The sequence below is a fragment of the Artemia sp. Qi Xiang Cuo genome, chromosome 4 (genome assembly GCF_049724085.1).
Source record: "Artemia sp. Qi Xiang Cuo chromosome 4, ASM4972408v1, whole genome shotgun sequence".
In the NCBI taxonomy this organism is placed as follows: domain Eukaryota; kingdom Metazoa; phylum Arthropoda; class Branchiopoda; order Anostraca; family Artemiidae; genus Artemia; species Artemia sp. Qi Xiang Cuo.
Genome location: NC_142797.1, coordinates 27,939,882 through 27,963,638, shown reverse-complemented (window position 1 = coordinate 27,963,638; position 23,757 = coordinate 27,939,882). Strand labels below are relative to the sequence as shown.

The window sequence follows — 23,757 nt, the reverse complement described above, 5'->3', positions numbered from 1 at the left end:
AAGACAACATTACCGCCCAACATTAACACATGGGAACATAGCACCATGGTTACGCCGTTCGTGCGAAAATATATTTGGCACCACACATCTTTAAGTTAGAACCCTATTTTACTGCACTAAAGCAAGCACCACAAAATTTTACCGATAACTGATCTTGGGTGTTAATGGGTTAAAGAGGCTGCTAACCCTTTCATCCCCTGCTTTTTATGTGCAAGTTCATTTTAATCCTTAAGATATGCCTCCCAATATAGAAGGGGGAGGGGTCTGAATTTTTTTTAATACATTTTGCTGAGAGGTTACTCCCCTCACCCATCTGTGCAATGTGACTGACCCCTTACCCATCAATTAAGTGAATTGACTGTTTTACCTTACATTCAAAATTTGTCCATAATCAAGGAGAAACTGCCAACCTATTGTCATTATGTCTCTTACGTAGTACACACCCCTCCACACGCCACTTGGGGAAATAATTACTGACCGACTCCTTATTAATAGTTGAGTGTAACTACACGTTAATGAACATAAATAAATGAAATCTCGAATGAATCAACTGAGTAAAATTAAGCTTAAAAATAATTGTCTTTAATAATATTTTATTTTGTCTGGATTACATCTATTTTTGGGGGACGAGCAATACCGAGTACCATTGTGATTTTTAAACTGGGAGACAATATGAATACCCTGTTATTAATTTTAAATCGACGAGGGTCTTGCAATTTCGATCAACAGGGTTTTTACCCTCTTAGGCCAGAATTGTTGTTGTTTTTTTGCCACAAAATGGCAGAAAGCAATAGAAATACTGTTACGGTTTCTTTTGATGCTTAAAAAAGGTCTAAAAATATTGTATTTTAGTAGATGGGGAGGGGGGGAGAGGCTTAAAAATGTTTCGCATGTTTTGTCAAATATGCTGAAATATGCTAATTTTCATCTCGTGTTCCTCCATTTTCCAGGTCTATTCCAGATACTGATGAATATATAAACTGTGAACTCTGAACTCTATTTCCGCTTTTTCTAATACTCCGCTAGCTATTATGCTATAATGTTTGATGGGTAATTTTAAAATAATAAATTACAAATATTTACAAGGAAATTCTGGGGATGGTGTAAAGAGGGAGGCTCTGAATACATTGGGATGGAGGAGGAACTTGCGTAGCTGTGTTGGCCTCAGGTGGCTTGGTGCTGCAGCGAGTTTTTAGTAATAGTAGTAGAAATAGTATTAATTACAGTTGTCACCTTCGGATATCTCACCCTTCCCCTCCTTGGGTTAATCTGTGTATTATTACCTATTAACCATTATCAGTTTGAGGACCTATTCTCTAAAATGACCACACAAAACTAACTGCTTGAAATTTAAGAAGAACATATAAAGTTTGTATTACTAAGATTCATTTAGCATCTAACTGTGTTCTTACTCGTAATAAAAAATAAATAATAATAATAATATGATTGTTTAGTATTTGGTATATAATGATCGTCAATAAAATTGACGAAAAAGTCAACGCTCAATGAAAGTTTCTACAAAGAATCTATTATATGAGATTGATTAATTTACATTAATCTAGCTACCATACTTGGTTTTACGTTTAATAGCATTGCCTTCTTCTCCGGAGCCCTGACAAAAACAATTGTGAATTAAATATACTATAGAGCCACAATAATATTGTCTATATTTTTATATATAAGTAGACATGATAATTAACCACAGGATATCTTCTCTACGTTAAAAAAAGATTATATATAAGTAACATGCAAATTGGCCACCAGCACTGAACATCAGACAAGTGCAACTGAACCCAAAGTACCGTACATGTAAAATCACAAACAAAAACCGTGGCTGTCAGCGAGTGGCGTCAATTAGATGTGATGCACATGGGCTAGTTGTCATCCCCAGACTTCTTTCCCCCCCCCTCTAGATTCTGAAAAATATCTTTTTTGGGATATTACCAATGAAAAATACCTCTTTTTGTATTCTCAGTGAAAAAATTGAAAAGACACGAAACAACTTCTCCCCCTTGATTTGGAAAATACAACACCCCCCCCCCTAAATTCTTGTGAATTGACGCCACTGTTTTCATTTTTAATAAGCTCTGCTAAACAAAGAAAATCGTTCTAAACTATTGTTGCTGCCCTGGAAGTTGAACCCAAAGTTCTCTGGTAAATAGTTACAGCTTTCACCCGGGGACCAACATACACACCAAGTGACTGGTGTGTTCACAAGTTCTTATTATAGACTTTGCCGTTCCAGGAAAATTTTGAAAATTGAAATTGTAGTTATATAATGAATATTTTTTATAGATGAAGAAATTTATATATATTTATGTATGCATATATATATATATATATATATATATATATATATATATATATATATATATATATATATATATATATATATATATATATATATATATATATATATATATATATATATATATAAGTGGCCACTAGTGCTACAAATCCAAAAAAAGCATAAGTGAGTTCGAAGCATATATAAAACTACAAGCAAAGCCTTTCAACAAAGCCCATGCCAGTGGCAATTTTTCAAGTATTTTTTTTAATTTAGTATATTTCTTCATCATCTCAGGACATAATTGTCATGCTAAATTGATTTCAAAGTTAATATCTTCACAAGTTCGAGTTTTGTAACAAGGGTAAATGTATCGGACAATTTTTCTTGTTGGTCTTAGAAATGCCTGAATCAATAAAGATTCTTACAAGGGACCCTTTTTTATGCAAAATTATTAGTAAATTATTATATTTCCTAAATTGGCTCAAAACCTTGTAGCAAAATTCTTAATACTAAAAAAGTTTTACAGAATTGTGATTTGGAATGTGGCCAAATTTTTCTTTTCGTATTGCTGCAACAGCCATCTAAAAAAAAAATCAACCAAACTTATTTATTTTATGTAATGCTCCATTATTTTCGCAGGATTCTAACCTTAGAAACATTATAGATTAGGAAGTAAATTTGTTTACTAATACTTCTGTCCTCAGGGCTATGGTAATTAGTGACTAACTCCTATCCGAGAGAATGATCCGAGACTGGTCACTGGGAACCAGGGTGCTATTTGGGGAGGAGCTACGGGAGCCAGGCTTATTCCCTAATTCTTAAACAGCAGTACAAAGCTCTTGGAAATAGGCAATTTGACGATAAACAGAATGGCTATAGACTTTCTGTTGTTCTCCCTGAACCACTTCCCTTTTATTTATGTGGGACTGTTATTCCAACAGTGGGTGGCAATCTCAGTTATTTTTTCTTAGCATCTACTAATACTTGTTTTTTCTTTTATATGCTGACTGAATATAATATTTTCAGTTTTGAGTCGTTGACACTATCTCACAATAACATGATAGCGTTAAAGCCGGTTCTTCAAACATGGCTAGAGGAAGCGGAGGCCCAAGCCCGAGATCGGAGGCGTAATCCAGACGCTCCTTCAGTGCTACCATCTACAGAGAAGAAAAGAAAGAGGACAAGTATAGCAGCGCCAGAAAAACGTTCTCTTGAAGCCTATTTCAGTGTACAACCAAGACCAAGTGGTGAAAAAATAGCAGCAATTGCTGAAAAACTAGATTTGAAAAAGAATGTTGTAAGAGTGTGGTTTTGTAATCAGAGACAGAAGCAAAAAAGAATGAAATTTGCTGCACAGCACTGTTGATTAATTTAGTTATACCGTGGCTTCACATTCCTACTTAAGGGCTGTCAGTTCGGAACCTGAATATGTAATCTTTTTTTTCTGAATGGTTCTTTTATGCTGACCTTGATCTCTGAACAGGTGTTTCATGGTCAATATTTGTTAAAGATATGTTTACCTATCGCAAACATATATATATATATATATATATATATATATATATATATATATATATATATATATATATATATATATATATATATATATATATATATATATATATATATATATATAAGGAATATTCAGATTGCAATTGATAATATGAATTGATCTTAATTCTGTTATGACAATCGAAGTGATTTATGTCAGCTTTCTGGAAGTTTGGTTCTAGGGAAAAAGAAAAATTATATGAAAATAAAAAGAAATGTTTTAACAAAACACATTTAAGACTAAAATTGGAAATTATTGGCGTACTGAATCCTGATTAATTTATTTATAAGCAAAACCCTCAGTTTTAACAACATATTTCCTTTAAAACTTAATCAGCAAAACACCAAATAGCTTAGTTAAGTGCAAAGTCTGCCCCCTCTACTCAGTATTCCAAATTAAAGAAATATATTTATCTTTGACAAGATAAACTTTTTACTTGAAATTGAACGATTTGAGTTTGCCAGCTACCTTTTTTTAACATATACACCATGTGACGTTTTTAAGTTCTGATTTTAAAATTATATAAGAAAATTGCCATGATAGTCTTTACTTTGAAGTAAGGCCTTATCCAGGGGGGGGGGCTCAGGGCTTTACCCCCCCCCCCCACAAAAAAAAAAAAACAGAAAAAATGTCTGACTCGTAAAAACGTTGCAAAAATGCATATAAACAAAATTGTGATGTGTTTTTAAAGTTTTTTCGTACCTCCATTCCGTGGCAATTCTGTTTTTAGGATTTATAAAATAGCATGTGAATTTCGATTTAACTTTTAAAATTGCAAATATTTTCTAGTCTTGTGATGCACATATCAATATAATTGTTTTCTGGTTTTGTGACTTAAGTACATTTTTTTTACACTAAAATTTGAAAATACTGTAAAAATAAATATTAATGTCATAAATTTAGCCATAAGAATTACTGTATTTGTGAGAAACACGGATACAACCAGAAATTATTTGGAAAGCTTACTTGACTTAGCTTTCTTATATATAATATATATATATATATATATAATATATAATATATAATATATATTATACATAAATATAACTTAGGAGACTAACTTGAAAAATGGAACCTTAGACTGGTGAGTTGCACAAAAAACAATAATATATCCAATGAGATATTATAAAAATATTAAGATTTATCTTGTGGCAGGGTTAAGGGTCCCATTGGTACTGTACATTATGAAAAATTTAAGTAGATTGATTGATTCAGATAAATTGATTATTCAGATTGATTGATTGATTGATTCAGGATTTAGCAAAGATATGAGGCTAAGAACAATCACCTTGTGTTTGATTTGAGTCGCACGAAGATTTTAATTTAGCTCCAGAGTTTCTGTTGGCTCATCAAAGGTCTGCTCACCTGAGTTTACATTGGAGGGGGAAGGAACGGAAGCAGGTTCATCAAAATATATTTTCAGAGTTTAATTAGGGTTCTGAATTCATTCACGCTAATACACAGGATGGGGGGGGTCGGAGTCCTTTGGGGGGGTGGTAGGGGATCTCACAACACTGTTCAAATAGAACTTGTGTATTATAACAACCACCAATCCCCATGTAACTGAACCCCTGTATAACTGAAACCCTGTAAGAAAGAAATCGCTTGAGTCCTCTCGCAATAGCACACCAAACCAGAACAAACCGCGAACTTTCTCTAATCAACTGACACACAAAAAATCGATGTCATAATAAAAAAAAAACATGTATATTCCTTGAAAGAGTGTGATGACCTGTTTACCTACTAGAAGAACCTGTTTGGTACATAGGACCCTTAGAAATGGTACTTAGCAATCTACTGAAGTCCACTATAGACCAGTAGCTGATAAATATGATAATGGTAAGGGAAGAGGGACATTTCTCTCTCTATCTTCTCCTCCTTTACTCTAGGTCCGCACAGAGAACAGTTGGTGCGATATGCGATATTTCTGAATTGTATTAATGAGATACAGGATTGTATTCCCACGACTTTTGCTGTTATCTTCAAGAACTGTAACAATTAATTTACATGACTGTTGATGTTGCATAGACAAAATGTCAGAAAAAGTGTCTTGCTGCTTGATGAAATTTGGATTGTTTCAAATCAATACACTGCTTGACAAAGTGACTGAAGTTGCTTAATCTAGTAGGTCAAAAATGTGACCAGCAAATTTTTTCTTGTGTGAACATCCATGTGAATCTAGAGTCTGATGCAAAAAAAAAAAAAATAAAAGAGTGCCAAAATTTATTAAGAAAATACTATATAAATTTTTTTTTGTCAATATTGCATTTTTTTTAGGCTCAAAACTTTTATTTCAGATTTGCTTAAGTATTTAATTATAAAACATTTGTTTGAGGACAATTTAGCATGGAACTGTAAAATTTTTGGCAAAAGATTTTTTTTTCAATTTTCACAATACTGATTGCCAAAATTTTCTTTTTTTATTATTAATGCACATTTTAAGCAATAATTTTTCAAGTTTATCAAATCAAGAATACATCAAAAGATTTGACGCAAGAAATACGAAATATGGACTTGACTGACATTATGTCTAAAACACTTTTCTAAAGGAGTTAAGAATTTGACTAGATTACCACCTAGTGAACAGGACAATGGACTCACTCTTTCAAAAACGGTTAATGGGGAAATGTGCCAATGTAACTGCAATTTAAGCTAAACAAGCAACAAAACAAGACAATAGAAATATAAAAGCTATTTTATCTTGGTAAGATTCTTGATGGGGGTACTTGGTATCTTAAGGGGTAAATGAGTTAGGGGGGGATCGGAGTCCTTTGGGGGTGTGGTAGGGGATCTCACAACACTGTTCAAATAGAACTTGTGTATTATAACAACCACCAACCCCATGTAACTGAACCCCTGTATAACTGAAACCCTGTAAGAAAGAAATCGCTTGAGTCCTCTCGCAATACCAAACCAAACAAGATTATAACCACTTAACCAGATCAAAACATGATGGTCACACTCGCTGAAAATTTAACTAAACCCCCGTGTAACTGAATCCGTATGTAACTGAACTCTCGTGCAACTCAAGTCCCCAAATCTCGTAAACTAAAGCTTGTGTATTATCACGACCACAGAGTAACTGCGCTACTCCACAGGATGGGGGGGTTGGCGTCCAGGGGGGGGGTTGTAGGTGATCTAACAACACTATTCAAATATAACTTGTGTATTATAACAACCACCAATCCCCATGTAACTGAACCCCTTTATAACTGAAACCCCGTAAGAAAGAAATCGCTTGAGTCCTCTCGCAATAGCAAACCAAACCAGAACAAACCGCCAACTTTCTCTAATCGACCGACACACAAAAAATCGATGTCATAATAAAAAAAAAAACATGTATATTCCTTGAAAGAGTGTAATGACCTGTTTACCTAATAGAAAAACCTGTTTGGTACATAGGACCCAGAAATGGTACTTAGCAATCTACTGACTTCCCTGCGTTTTACAGAATCACATAAAATAATTGCTTAAACTTCCAATTGGTAGAAATATTAAACTCAAATAATTTGAGCGATATAATACTGGAGAGTATTGACTGTTATACATATGTGCGAATTCTTTCATTTTACAGAGTATATTTTGTTTGGTATATTTTTTTCTTACTATTCGTTTAGGCCATGTTTGAGTCTATTGAGTAATATATCTCTGTGCTATGAAGTAATATAACGCACACCGCTTTCTTGCAAATGGTGTGCGTTATATTTTGTGTGCAGTTTTTTTCACAAGGTACATATCTTTTCGGAGTAGCATTTAGTTTTTCGCTATTGATCTCAAATATGTTTGAAACTTTTGTCGAAATATATATGCGATTTACAAAACTTTTCATAACTGTTATTTGACTAGCAAGATAAGTTCATAGTTCAACTCTTTAATCGCTTTAAATATATCTCCCAATTATTTCTTTTTCAAAAAAAGGTATTAAGTAGAAACATAACTTAGCCTTTTGTAAGGTGTGGATACAATGCAGCAACAAGCAATTTATTATTTCAATAATACCTTATAGTTATAGCTTGAAATGTTAAACAGGTCGTGGTAACGAACTGTAAGTATGGAGCAACTCGGCTGAATAGTAACTAAAACTCTATAACGGAATTTTGATATCAATCGATATATCAAATGGTTAAGTTTATTATGCTGATCCCAAATATATAAGATTCTTCAAGCTTAATGTTACCAATCAAAAACTACGAGCCTGAGAAAATTTGCCTGATTTCAAAAAAGGGGGGAAATACCCTTAACAGTCAAAGAATCATAATTCAAAGTCATCAATCATAATCATAATTCAATCATAAGTCAAAGAATCATATTAGTTCCCTTTTTAAGTGACCAAAAACATTGGAGGAAAAATAGCCCCACTCCCACGCCTTTTTCCCCAAATTCGTCTAATCAAAATTTTGAAGTAACCATTTTGTTCAGCATAGTTGAAAGATCCAGTAACTATGTCTTTAAGGCTAACATGGCCCCCCACAGCCTGTGGGGAAAGGGTTGTAAGTTATGAAATTTGCCCAGTGCTTGCGGATAGTCTTTGTTATAGAGAAGTATACAGACATTTTCAGGGGGGATATTGTACTCAGGGTCGGTTTTCACGGGGAGAATTTTCCTTGGGGAGGTGAATTTCTGGGGGGGGGGGGTTTAAACTTTCCAGTGGAAATTTTACAATTGGGGGATTTGACAGAATTCCTATGCGAAACTATTTTTGTTTTATTTTCTCTTTACCAACTCAATTTTGCATATGGAGATACTCCTGGGGAATCATACAAGGGGAATTTTCTGAAGGTTTTGATTTCCGGGAAAAATTTCTCGGAAGCGGGGGGGGGGGAGTGATCGAAAAAATAATACAAATTAAATTCTTTTTCAATTGAAAGTATGCTAAGGAAAATTTTTCAGGCTGAATCGTCCGAAAGAAATTTTGGGGAGGGGAAAGGAATTTTCAGTAAGGATGGAACTATCCGGAGAGAATTTTATAGGGGAGTATTTTACGTGGAAGGAATTTTCCCCAGAGGAGTTTCCCATGAGGGGGGAGGAGGAATTTTTCATGGAGGGTGAGCCACCACTGGTAGAAAAAACCCTGTAGTCCTCCCGTCTTCTAATAAAGTAAAGACCAAATTTGCCCGCTATTTAACTAAAACTTATATCTAAACAACAGGTAACTTACATAAAATGCAGCTATTGTCCCTATGTCTGTGATGCTAATAGTATCCTCACAGGCACTTCAAACGCGCCCATACGGAAATTAACACAGCGAAAGGATGTTGGTTATATTTGTTGGTTGTTTGTTATGTGATTTGTTGGTTATATTTGATGGTTATGTGGTTTGATGTTTGTTGATGCTTGTTGGTTATGTTTGTTGATTATTTTGTTTGATGGTTATGTTTATTCTTTGTTTTTGGCTATCTTGTTTGTTGGAAAGTATGTTGGTTATTTTTGTTGGTTGTTGGTTATGTGGTTTGTTGGTTATGTTTGTTGGTTATGTCGTTTGATGTTTGTTGATGCTTTTTGGTGATGTTTGTTGATTATGTTGTTTGATGGTTATGTTTGTTGTTGGTTTTGTTGTTTGTTAGTTATATTTGTTGTTTTATGGTTTTGTTGGTTATGTTTGATGTTTGTTGTTGGTTATGATTTGTTGGTTATGGATGATGTTTTTTGGTTATGTTTGTTGGATGTTTGATGGTTATGTTTGTTGGATGTTTGTTGGTTATGTTTGTTCGTTTTTGTTTGATGTTTGATGGTTATGTTTGATGTTTGTTTGTTTTATTAGCTATGTGGTTATGTTGTTTGTTGGTTATGTTGTTTGATGTTGGTTATGTTTGTTGGTTATGTTTGTTGGTTATGATTAATGTTTGCTAGCTATGTTTGTTGGCCATGTTTTGTTGTTTGATGTTTGATGGCTATGTTTGATGGTTATGTTTGTTGTTTTTTGTTGTTGGTTTTGTGTGTTGATTATGTTGGTTGATGTTTGTTGTTTGATATTTGGTGGTCATGTTTGTTGTTGGTTTTGTTTGAAGGTTATGTTTTGTTGTTTCATGTTTGATGGTTATGTTGATCGGTTATGTTATGTTCGTTGTTATTGGTTACGTTTGTATTGGTTTTGTTTGATGGTTTTGATGGTTATGTTTGATGTTTGTTTATGTTTGTTGTTGGTTATATTTGTTGTTTATGAGCGTTGGTTATGTGTGATGGTTATGGTTGATGTTTGATGATTGTTGGTTCTTGGTTATGGGTGTTGGTTATGTTTATTGGTTATGAGTGTTGGTTATGGATATGGTTACGTTTGTTTGTTATGTTGGTTATGTTTGTTGGATGTGTTTTTTTGTTTTGTTTGATGGTTGCTGGTTCTTGGCTATGAGTGTTGGTTATGTTTTTTTGTTTCTTATATATTTGAAGGTAATGATGGTTATGATTAATGTTTGTTGGTTATGTTTTGTTGGTTGTGTTTTGCTGGTTTTGTTTGTTTGATATGTTTGATGGTTATGATGGTTATTTTACGTTTAATGTTTGTTGGTTATGGTAAATATGTTTGTTGTTTGTTGTTTATGTTTGCAGGCTTGGATATATTTGAAAATAAATGATGTTACTAGCCAATGCCACCCCATGTTTCTAGGCAAAATTGCCAGGTGTTTTCTACCCCAATACATGTCCAAACATGTTTCCCCAGGTGGTAGAAGCCATTACTTAACCACTACTTAAAGGGTACATCACGGTACACACCCCTTTGTATTTAATGCACATGCCTTTTGACGTCACGCCACACACCCCTATGATTTCAAGGGTTCGATACGTGGAGCTACGAACCCATCAAGCCGTCACACCTACGCAAGACTCCGTGACACACACCCCTGGACTCCTATGATGTCTCACGACTTACCCCGTTTCAAATTGACAGGTCTAGCATGCTTGACGCAATTTTATGTAACTTTGCGACAGGAACCCACAGGGGAATCCCCGCTTATAACGTAACGAGAGCACACACCTTACGTAATTACTGTGCCACACTGTCACGTAATATTTTTTTTGCCCCGAAACGCTCAGAGCGTCTTTTTTTCTTTCCTGCATTTTTCCCTACTTCTTAACCCCGCCAGGACTCGAAAGGTCATTCCCTTCCAATGGCTTTGTGCCTTAACAGGAAGGACTAAACTGCTATTCCCCGTATTTTGTATCTGGAACCATATTCTGAAATTAACCTATTGCATGACAGCTAAAATTCCCTATTTCTGGCAAACGCTAGAATAACGTGTTACTCTCCCAATTTGATACGATCCAGGAGACAATTTCTGTCAAGGTATTAATAGCAATACAGATTAAGGAGTGGTTTAATTAAGTAATCTCCTTAATCGTCCAAAACAACACATCTTAAAAACACAGACATTGTAAATAAAAGGTTTTATTATTTCAAACAAATTGACAAGCAATATTAAAAACATAGAATAAAGACAGCTAAAAAACGCGACAAAAAATAAGAGGTGAGAAAGCCATATCATAACATACGCAAAAAAAAAGAATCGTGAAATATAGAATATCGGGGCCCTACCATGAAACTCAGGAGGGGGGTAGGAGGAGGGGTAGTGATATTAGAGGTGGATTTTAAGTATTTTAAAAGCTTTTAAGGAAATATACTTTTTTCATTGAGATAACCTTATGGATATTTCACAATATTCTTACAATAGATTCCACCCCCACCTAGAATTCATTTTCAGAGGACACCTTGATAATAGATGCAATTTTTAGGCAATATTGTGGCTTATAAAAGGATAAAATATAAACAATTACATGCGTAATTTAAGTAAAGACGAGGGGAGATGACTCCGGGGCAGGGGGAGCATCTGTGAAGGGAGGGGGCCTGTTTTTCCCGTCGCCAGCTCAACACTGACTTTTTAATGTTTATGTTTATTTTTTTTTTCGTTGTGCAAAGTAGTAATTTTCAAGTGTTTATTTATTATTATTCCGCCTCGGTCCGCTACAGGTACAGCCCCGATCGCAGACCGCCTCCGAAGAAGTGACCAGTCCCCCGAGCAGTTTGTCTCAGCCATAGCGTAACTCCAGGGGGTATTTTTCTGCAAAAATATCAAAACGCTCAAAGGGAGGAAATTATTGTTTCCTCCCATCCCGCGCGCTGTGGGGGAGTTTGATCAGTATCTACTCACCCCAGGAACGGAATCTGGCCATCCCGTGCGCTGTGGGGGAGTTTGGTATGTGTCTACTCATACCGAGGACGGAATCTGGACCTCGGCTAGGCGATAGAGGAGATTAAAATATGGTTTTGCTCGAGATAATTTAAAAGCAATAATAATAGGTAAATTATCATTGAGTTTCTACGGCAACCCTCTAACGTCACATCATCCCTGTTTTTAACGGTCAACTGGCAAGATTCCTGCCCTGGCAAAATTCCCGCCCTGGCAAGATTCCCACCCCCAGCAGACCACCCATGATTCCGCATTTTCTATTATTTCTTTTATATAGGCATGATTCTTCTTAGCCATTTTTCGGTAAATTGTTTTTTTCTGGAAGATCCTCCGGATTTCCGTGACCAGGTCTAATATGAATGACCCCATTGTATTTCACAAGCTAGACTAAAAGGACCCCATGGGGGTCCAGCAGGGCACACACACGCGGGTGCTCTTTCATAACGGCTGTGCACATCTTAAGCAATGACACCTAATAGGAGAGGTTTGAAAATCACCTTACCAGAAGGATATATGCCCAAACCATTAAAAAGTATACTTACGGCACAGAGCGCAATGTCGCTGCCTCACTGTTTTCACACTGGCACCAGCCCCCCAAATGACACCAAGTCTCACCCTCTAGGACATTTTCAACCCTTTTCGTTCCAAAAATAAACTTTTGGAATCTAAATTAAACAACATTTGTTTTTTTTCACTTCAACTGCGGGGACTTTTCATTGCTAGAACATGTTATTCCAATGCAATTTACGCCACAGAGTATTTAAAACACTTTTCGGGCTTTCCTTTTCTCGGTAATGATTTTACAGGTTGACTACGATTTCTTTACTTTACCCGGTGGTGTTGATTTCTAGGCTTACCCGTGATTTCTGTAGTTTGCTCAGTTTTTTTTTTTAATTGTCAGAGTTTCAATGTTTTGCTAATGATTGCATAGAACTTGACTATGATTTCTACACTTTGATCACAATTTCGATGGTACGGTCTTGATTTCTATGACTTTGTCCGGAGTTCTAGGGCTGACTCTATCATGTAGATAAGTACCTTATGATGTTTCTTGGAATACACTGTCGTTCTAAGCTTTAATATTTCATAACGATAAGAGACATTCGTTTCTCACTTGTTGTTTTGTAAGAACGTTAGGCAATATGATTTTTTCCCCCGGAACACCAAGCATTCTTGAGTTTAATGTTTCTTAACAATAAGCAATAATCACGTTCTACTACTCTTACGACACCACTCATCATCAGTGTAAGCGTCTTCTAAAATTTGAAACATACAAACACACCCTTTCTTAGAAGTAACAATTTTTTCGTTTATGATAACAAGTTTCATGTCAGAAGTAGCAAATTTTTCTTAACACTAACAAAGTTTCTCATCGAAGTAACAACTTTTCCTTAATAATAAAAAACTGTTACCTAACACTATCAAATTTCTTTTAGAAGTAACAATTTCATTTTTATGATAACAAAATTCTGTAAGAACTAGCAAGTTTTCCTTAACACTAACGAATCTTCCTATCGAAGTAACAACTTTTTCCTTAATATTAACTAACTGTTACTTAACATTGTAAAATTTCTCTCTTCAGTTTTTTTTTGTCTTAGCAGTAAAAAAATTTTCTTATAGCACCAACTTATCACTCAAAGATAACAAATTTCTCTTATAAGTAATAGGTATTTTCTTAACAGCAATAAATTTTTTCTAATAGCACCAACCTTTCGTCAATGATAGCAAATTTCTCCTAAAAGTAACAATTTTTCGTCAATGATAACAAGTTACCTGTTAGAAGTAACAAGTTTTCTGTCAAAGATACCAAATTTTTCGAACACGTAAGAATTTTTTCGTTATGATATCAAGTTTTCTGCCAGAGGTAGCAAGTTTTCCTTAACAGTAACACATTTTCTCTTTGAAGTATCAACTTTTTCCTTAATACTTACAAACTGTTACCTAACACTATCCGATTTCTCTTAAAAGTAACATTTTGTCGCAACTGTTAACACGTTTTTTGCTTGAACCATTTTCTGCTTGATAACAAATTTCTCATAGAAGTAACAATTTTTCGTCAATGATAACATGATATCTGTTAGAAATAACACGTTTCCTGTCAACAAACCAATGTGTTTTTAGAGGCAAAAATTGTTTAATTATGACCATAGGTTTTCTGTCAGAAGTAGCAGGTCTTCCTTAACACGAACAAATTTTCTATTCGAAGTATCAACTTTTTTCCTTAATACTATCAAAAATTTACCTAACAGCATCAAATTTCTATTAGAAATGATATTTTTCCCCAGTGATAACACGTTTCCTGCTTGAACTAGCAAGTTGTCCAGCAAAGATAAAAAAATTTCTTGGAAGAAACATTTTTTTGTTTACGAAAACAAGTTTTCTGTCAGAAATAGCAAGTTATCCTCAACACTATCAAATCTTCTCATTGAAGTAACAACTTTTTTCCTTAATACTAACAAACTTTTACTTAACACAATCAAATTTCTCTTAGAATAAAAGGTTTTTCTTAACAATATCATTTTTTTCTAAGAGCACCAATTTTTCCGTCAAATATAACAAATTTCTCATAGAAGTAACAATTTTTGTCTATGATAACAATTTTTCGTTAGAAGTAGCAGGTTTTCTGTCAAAGTTAACAAATTTTATTAGAAGTTACATTTTTTTTCGTTTTTGATAACAAGCTTCCTGTTAGAAGAAGTAAATTTTTCTTAACACCAAAAATTTTCTCTTCGAATTAACAACTTTTTACCTTAATAGTAACAAACTTTTACTTAAAACACTCAAATATCTCTTAGAAGTAACAGTTTCTTTTTAAAAGAAGCAAAATTTTTCTAATAACACCAAATTTTCCGTCAAAGCTAACAAATTTCTCTTAGAAGTAACAATTTTTCTTCAGTGATAACAAGTTTTCTGTTAAAATTAGAAAGTTCTCTGTTGAAGTTAGATTTCTCTACTTTTAAGTTAGGTTCATCTAACTTAGGTTAAAATGAGCGCTCATTATTAACCTAATTTAAATGAACCTAACTTAAACGTAGAGAAATCTAACTTTGACAGAAAACTTTCCCATTCTAACGTGAAACTTGTTACCACTGACGAAAATTTTTTACTTCTGTTATATTTGACGGAAACTAGGTTTTATTTGAAAAAATGTGTTTCTATTAAAAAAAACCGGTTACTTCTAAGAGAAATTTGATAGTGTTAAATAAAAGTTTGTTAGTATTAAGGAAAAGGTTATTACTTCACTGAGAAAATTTGATAGTGTTAAGGATAACTTGCTACTTCTGACAGAAAACTTGTTATCATAAACGAAAAAATTGTTACTGCTAAGATAAATTTGATAGTGTGAGGTAAATGTTTGTTATTACTGAGGAAAAAAGTTGCTACTTCGAAGAGAAAATTTGTTATTGTTAAGGAAAATGTGCTACTTTTGGCAGACATCTTGTTATCATAATGATTAAATTGTTACTTCTAAGAAAAATTTGGTGTCTTTGACAGAAAACCTGTTCCTTCTAACTGATAACTTGTTATCACTGACGAAAAATTGTTACTTCTATGAGAGATTTGTTATTTTTGACAGAAAACTTGGTGCTATTAGAATAAATTTGTTACTGCTAAGAAAAAACTGTAACTTTTAAGAGAAATTTGAGTGTGTTATTTGAGTGTTTTGATTGTTTCTTAGTATTTAGGGAACATTCTGTTACTTGGGTGGAAAACTTGGTGGTATTAGAAGAAATTTTTTACTGCTAAGACAAAAATAACTGTTACTTTTAAGAGACATTTGAGTGTGTTAAATAATAGTTTGTTAGTTTTAAGAAAACAGTTGTAACTTCAATGAGAAACTCTTTTAGTGTTAAGGATAACTTGCTACTTCTGGCAGAAAACTTGTTATCATAAACGAAAAAATTTTTACTTCAAAAAAAAATTTGTTTTCTTTGCTGGGCAACTTGCTAGTTCTAGCAGAAATCGTGTTATCACTGGTAAAAAATTGTTTCTTCTAAGAGAAATTTGACAGTGTTAGGTTAAAGTTTGTTAGTATTGAGAAAAAAAGTTGTTACTTCGAAGAGAAAATTTGTTAGCGATAAGAAAAACTTACTACTCCTGGTAGAAATCTTGTTATCATAACGAAAAATTGTTACTTCTCAGAAAAATTTTGTATCTTTGACAGAAAACTTGTTTAAGAGAAAATGTATTATTGTTAAAAAAAAAAGTTGCTACTTCCGGCAGAAAACTTGTTATCATAACAAAAAAATTGTTACCTCTAAGACAAATTTGGTAGATTTGACAGAGAACTTGTTACTTCTAACAGATAACTTTTTATCATAAACGAAAAAAATGTTAATTTTAAGAAAATTTGTTATCTTTGACCGAAAACTTGCTACTTCTAACGGAAAAATTGTTATCATTGACAAAAATTGTTACTTCTATGAGAAATTTTTTATCTTTGATGGAAAACTTTGTTGCTATTAGAAAATTTTTTAGACTATTAAGAAAAAACTGTTATTTCTAAAAGAAACTTGATAGTGTTAAGTAAAAGCTTGTTAATATTAAGGAAAAAGTTGTTACTTCAAAGAGAAAATTTGTTAGTGATAAGGAAAACTTGCTACTTCTGACAGAAAACTTGTTATCATAACCAAAAAATTGTTACTTCCAAGAAAAATTTGGTATTTTTTACCGAAAACTTGTTACTTCTAACAGATGGCGTCGCATAACTGATGAAAGATTATTACTTCTATGAGAACTTTATTATATTTGACGGAAAACTTGGGGCTATTAGAAGAAATTTGTTACTGCTAAGAAAATTTAGTTGTTAAGAAAAGTTACTGTTAAGAAAATGTTAGTGTTAAGAAAAACTTGCTACTTCGGCCAGAAAACATGTTATCATAGCGAAAAAATTGTTATTTCTAAGAAAAATTTGGTATCTTTGACAGAAAACTTGTTGCTTCAAATAGAAAACTTGTTATAATTAATGAAATTTTTTTTATTTTAGGATAAATTTGTTATCATTGACGGAAAGATTGGTGCTATTAGAAAAAATTTGTTACTTTTAAGAAAATACCTGTTACTTCTAAGAGAAATATATTATCTTTGAGTGATAGGTTGGTGCTATTAGAAAAATTTGTTACTGCTAAGAAAAAACCTGTTACTTCTAAGAGAGAAAATTTATAGTGTTAAGTAACAGTTTGATAGTATTAAGGAAAAAGTTGTTGCTTCGATGGGAAGATTTGTTAGTGTTAATGAAAACTTGCTAGTTCTGACAGAAAAGTTGTTATCATAAACATAAAATTGTTACTTCTAAGAGAAATTTGATAGTGTTAGGTAAAAGTTTGTTAGTATTAAGGAAAAAGTTGTTACTTCGATGAGAAACTATGTTAGTGTTAAGGAAAACTAGCTACTTCTGATATGAAGCTTATTATCATAAACGAAAAATTTTGTTACTTCTTAAAAAGTGTGTGTGTGTGAGTGTGTGTTTGTATGCTTAAAATGTTAGTAGACGCTTACACTGATGATGACTGGTGTCGTAGGGGTAGCAGAAAGTAATTATTGCTTATTGTAATGAAACATTAAGCCCAAGAATGCTTGGAGTTCCAGGAAAAAAAAATCATATTCCATAAAGTCCTTACAAAACAACATGTGAGAATCGAATGTGTCTTATCGTTATGAAATATTAAAGCCTAAAAAGGCAGTCTATTCCAAGAAATATCATAAGGTACTTATCTACATGATAGAGTCAACCCTAGAACTCCGGACAAAGTAATAGAAATCAAGACCATACCATCGGAATTGTGATCAAAGTGCAGAAATCATGGTTGACTTCTATACAATCATTAGAAAACCAATTAAACCCTGACAGTTTCATAAAAACTAGAGCAAACTAAAGAAATAACGGGTAACCCAAGAAATCAAGACCACCGTAGAAACCAAGACCACGAGAATGAAAGCCCGAAAAGTGTTTTAAGTACTCTGTGGTGTTAATTACATTGTAGTAACATATTCTATCAACGGAATACTGAGTCCCCGCAGTTCAAGTGAAAAAAAAACAAAGGTTATTTAATTTATGTTCCAGAAGTTTATCTTCGGACCGAGAAGGGTTGAAAATGTCCTAGGTGGTGAGGCTTGGTGGCACGTGGAGGGCTGGTGCTGGTGTGAAAACAGTGAGGCAGCGCTATTCCGCTCTGTGCCATAAGTATACTTTTTAATAGCTTGGGTATCTATTCTTCTCGTAAGGTGATTTTTAAACCTCTCCCATTAGGTGTCATTGCTTAAGATGTGCACCACCGTTATGAAAGAGCACCCGCGTGTGTGTGCCCTGCTGGACCCCCATGGGGTCCTTTTAGTCTAGCTTGTGAAATACAATGGGGTCATTCATATTAGACCTGGTGACGAAATCTGGGGAATCTTCCAGAAAAAATAATGTACCGAAAAATGGCTAGGAATCATGCCAATATAGAAAAAACATAAGAAATACATAACATAAGAAATATAACATATAGAAGAAATAAATAAGAAATAACAGAACGTGTGGAATCCCGAGTGGTCTGCCAGGGTTTGGAATCTTGCCAGGGCGGGAATCTTGCCAGTTGACCTCTAGAAACAGGGATAATGTGACGTCAGAGGGTTACCGTAGAAACTCAATGATAATTTCCCTATTATTACTACTTTTAAATTATCTCGAGCAAGACCATTTTTCAATTTCCCTTATAGCCTAGCCGAAGTCTGGATTCCGTCCTTGGAATGAGTATAAACAGACCAGACTCCCCCACAGCGCGCGGGATGGCCAGATTCCGTCCCCGGAATGAGTATACACTGATCAAACTCCCCCACAGCTCACGGGATGGGTGAGAAAAAGAATTTCCCCCCTTTGCACCTTTTGATATTTTTGCTGAAAAATGCCCCTGGGGCTGCTTCATGGCTGAGAAAAACTGCTCGGGGGACTGGTCACTTCTTCGGAGGCGGTCTGCGATCGGGGCTGTACCTGTAGCGGACCGAGGCGGGATAATAATAAATAAACACTTGAAAATTACTACTTTGCACAACGAAAAAAAAAATAAACATAAACATTAAAAAGGCAGTGTTGAGCTGGCGACAAAAAAAGGCCCCCTCCCCTCACAGACGCTCTCCGACGCTCTCCTTCCCCTGGAGTCGACTCCCCTCGTCTTTCCTTAAATTACGCATGTTATTGTTCATATTTTATCCTTTTTTAGCCACAATAATGTCTACAAATTGCATTTATTATCAAGGTGCCCTCCGAAAATGAATGCTAGGTGGGGAGGGGTGGGTGGGATGTATTGCTAGGATATTATGAAATATCGATAGATTTATCTCTGTTAAAAAAGGATATTTGCTGAAAAGCTCTTAAAACACTTTAAATCCATCTCTAATATCACTCCCTTCCATCCTACCCCCCCCCTGGGTTGCATGCTAGGATCTCCGATTTTCTATAATACACGGTTCTTTTTTTGTGTATAGTATGATATGGCTTTTTCACCTTTTATTTTTTGTATGTCTGTTTTAGCTGTCTGTTTTCCTTGTTTTTAATATTGTTTGCCAATTTGTTTCAAATAATAAAACCTTTTATTTACAATGTCTGTGTTCCTAAGATGTATTGATGTGGACGATTAAGGAGATTACTTAATTAAACCGCTCCTTAGTCTGCATTGATATTAATGCCTTGACACCGATCGTCTCCGGAACCGTATCAAATTGGGAGAGTAATACGTCATTCTAGCGTTTGCAAGAAATGAGAAATCTTAGCTGTCATGCAGTAGGTTAATTTTAGAATATGGTTACAAATAAAAGTTCTGGGAATAGCAGTTTAGTCCTTCTAGTTAAGGCAAAAAGCCATTGGAAGGGAATGACCTTTCCAGTCCTGGCGGGGTCAAGAAGTAGGGAAAAAAAGAAGGAAAGAAAAAAATACTTTGAGCGTTTCTGGGCGATAAAATGTATTATGTGACAGTGTTGCACAATAATTATGTAAGGTGTGTGCTCTCGTTACGTTATAAGCGGGGATTCCCCATGGGTTCCTGTCGCAAAGTTACATAAAATTGCGTCAAGCATATTAGACCTGTCCGTTTGAAACGGGGTAAGTCGTGAGACATCATAGGAGTCCAGGGGTGTGTGTCACGGAATCTGGCGTAATTTTGAAGGCTTGAGTGGCTGGTAGCTCCACGTATCTAACCCTTTAAAGCATAGGGGTGTGTAGCGTGACGTCAGAGATCATGCGCATTAAATGCAAAGGGGTGTGTACCGTTATATACCGTTTAAGTAGTGGTTAAATAGTGGCAAAACATTATGGCTTCTACCGCCTGGGTAGGCATATTTGGACATGTATTGGGGGAGAAAACACCTGGCAATTTTGCCTAGAAACCTGGGGTGGCATTGACTAGTAATATCATTTATTTTCAAATATATCCAAGCCAATAAATATAACAAACAAACAACAAACATATTCACCATAACTAACAAACATCAAACATAACATAGCCATCATAACCATAAAACATATCCAACAAACATAACCAACAAAACATAACAAACAAACAATAATCACAACCATTATAACCATCGAACATATCCAACAAACAAAACCAACAAACAAACAAAAAACATAACGAACACTCATAACAAAGAAGCATCAAACAAAAACCAACAAACACATCCAACAAACATCAACAAACATCAACAAACATAACCATATCAATAACAAACACTCATAACCAACAAACATAACCAACACTCATAAACAAGAACCAACAACTTTCAAACATCAACCATAACCATCAAACATAACCAACACTCATAACAAACAAAAATAACCAACAACAAACATCAACACATATCAAACATACCGAACAAAACCATAAAACAAAACCAACAAAACATACCCAACAACAACAAACATAACATAACCAACCAACATAACCAACAAATATCAAGCAATAAAACATAATCATCAAACAAAACTAACAACAAACATAACCAACAAACATCAAACAAATAACCAACAAGCATAACCAACAACAACAAAGAACAAAAATAACTATCAAACATAACCAACAAACATCAAACAACAAAACATAACCAACAAACATAACCAAAATCAAACAACATAACCACATAACCAAAAAAACAAAACAAACTACAAACATAACCATCAAACATCAAACAAAACGAACAAACATAACCAACAGACATCCAACAAACATAACCATCAAACATCCAACATACATAAGTAACAAACATTAACCATAGCCATCAAACATAACCAACACTCATAACAACAAAACATAACCAACAAACAAGATCAACAAACATCAAACATAGCCAACAAAACCATCAAACAACAAACATAACCAACATCAAACATAACCAACAAACAACATAACCAACAACAAACAACAAACGTAACCATCAAAGAACATAATCTACAAACATAACCAACAAACATCAACAAACATCAGACCACATAACGATCAAACATAACCAACAAATCACATAACCAACAACCAATAAACATAACCAACATCCAATGTTAATTTCCCTGTGTTAATTTCCGTATGGGCAAGTTTGAAGTGCCTCTAAGGATACTACTGGTGCTTATTTCAACCCTGAAAGCATTTTCATAGATTTATCAACTATTTAGAAAGGATGGCTAAATCAGCATTATATCCAATACCATAGGGGAGGTGATGTAAAGCGGTGCCTGGCCTATGTACCTCCGATCAGATCCCCGAAATCGGAATTGGAGTGACATTACGATCACTTTGGATCTTCAAAACGAAGACTAGGACTTTCAACTTACAATTGAATGTGCTCCTCCCAAGCCCCACCCCCCATTTTCTACGATCACCCGTTCAATGTAAAGTGACAGGTGAGCAATATAACTAGGTAAACGAAACAAAATAATAAATGGGTTACACTTTACTATTTACTAAGTCAAAACCATTGCGCTGAATCTGATAAGAATTTTGTTATTTGAATATTGAGACTAACTTGAAAAACAATCTGAAATCTAATGAGCACTGATGCTTGTAAATCCTAGGTCATGAAGTGATAATTTAAAAAATGTTAAGAGACTTTAAAGTTAAACTTAATCACTAGTTCGGGTCTCAGATCAAATATAATTGTATAAAATGTTTGGTAGTGCATATTAGATAGCAAACAATTATTGTTTGCGGTTAGGCAAAATAGGAAAATGAAGAACATTTTTTACTTTTAGCATATCTTTCAAAGGAATTTTAACGTAAAGTTCCTCCCAGGCTCTTATCAATGTAGTTTTAGCCACAATTCGAGTTTATAAATAGATTAAATAAAAAAAAACAAATTTTTTCAACTGAAAACAAGGAGTTACATTAAAACTTAAAACGAACAGAAATTATTACGCAGATGAGAAGGTTCACTCCTTAGACAATATCTTGGTCTTCACGCTAAAGTTCAAACTTTGTTGTAATTCTTCAAGAATGACCCTGAATCCCAAAGGCCATTTAATTACAATAAATAGCTTTTTGAAAGTACTAAAAAAAACTTTAGCGTAAAGAGCGAGGAATTGACTAGGGGGCGAACCCAATCATATACGTAATAATTTCTGTTTGTTTTAAGTTTTAATGTTGCTCCCTACTTTCAGTTGAAAAAAAACTTGTTTTTCCCCAATGGAAAATTCCTCCATGGAAAGATCCTCCCACTTAAGAACCGACCCCCTCCCCCACAAGAATAGATTTCCCTGAAAACGTCTGTATACTTCCCAATAACCAATACTATATGTAAACCATTGTGTATAGATAATATACAGTAAGATCACGGTTCAGTTGTGTTTGGCTACTACAAGCTTGGCGCGTATAAAAGCTCCGCCAATATATTCGTACGTCCTCTTATTTGATCTGCCATCAGCAGTCCAGTATATATTACCCCGGAAAACGTATTTTCGTAAAAACTTTCTCAAAATGCCTATGTCGCTTAGGTTTCTATTTGTTTAAATGTTCTCCGGAGCACTTGCATCTCGGTCCTGCTTTGTATAATGATTGAGACAGGGAATAACCCTACTGTATATTAGTTACATACAGTAATGTAAACAATGGACAAAGTTACTAGCTTGAACACCTTCCTCTGGGGATTAAATCATCCTCACAGACATAGTTATCAGATTTGTTTACTATGCTGGACAAAATGGCTCTCTGAAAATTTTGATCGGGTAGCTTTGGGAAAAAATGAGTTCCGGAGGGGGCCTAGTTGCCTTCCAATTTTTGGGTTACTTAAATTAGGCTCTAGAAATCTTAATTTCCGTTCAAATGAGCCCCCTCGAGATATTCTAGAACCACTGGGTCGACACGATCATCCCTGGAAAAAAAATAATAAAAAAATAAAAGAAACACACATCCGTGGTCTTCCCTCAGGCAGAAAAATTAAAAATTCAAAATTGTTGCAGATAGGAGCTGGAAGCCTCTTCAGTAGAGTTCTCGTATGCGCTGAATCTGATAGTGTGATTTTCATTAAGATTCTGTGACTTTTAGGGAGTTTTGTCTCCTTTTTTTCTAGAATAAGAAAAATTTTCCCAGGCTCATAACTTTTTATTGCTAAGATTAAAATTGATGAAACTTATATATTTGAAATCAGCATAATAATTCAATTCTTTTGATGTAGGCCTATATCTGGTATCAAAATTTCATTTTTTAGAGTTTTAGTTACTATTGAGCCGGGCTGCTCCTTATTTACAGTTCGTTGCCACGAACCGTTTGCTG

At 34.3% G+C, this 23,757-nt stretch overlaps 1 protein-coding gene across 1 annotated transcript in view; it reads left to right on the top strand.

Moving 5' to 3' along the window:
- acj6 (abnormal chemosensory protein 6) overlaps positions 1-3,688 on the top strand; it is a 42,562-nt gene extending 38,874 nt beyond the window's left edge. The window contains exon 6 of the mRNA XM_089087837.1: positions 3,317-3,688. Within this exon, the coding sequence (XP_088943963.1) occupies positions 3,317-3,656 (340 nt within the window). The 3' untranslated portion in view covers positions 3,657-3,688. The remainder of the gene's footprint in view (positions 1-3,316) is intronic.
- The last annotated feature ends 20,069 nt before the right edge of the window (positions 3,689-23,757 follow it).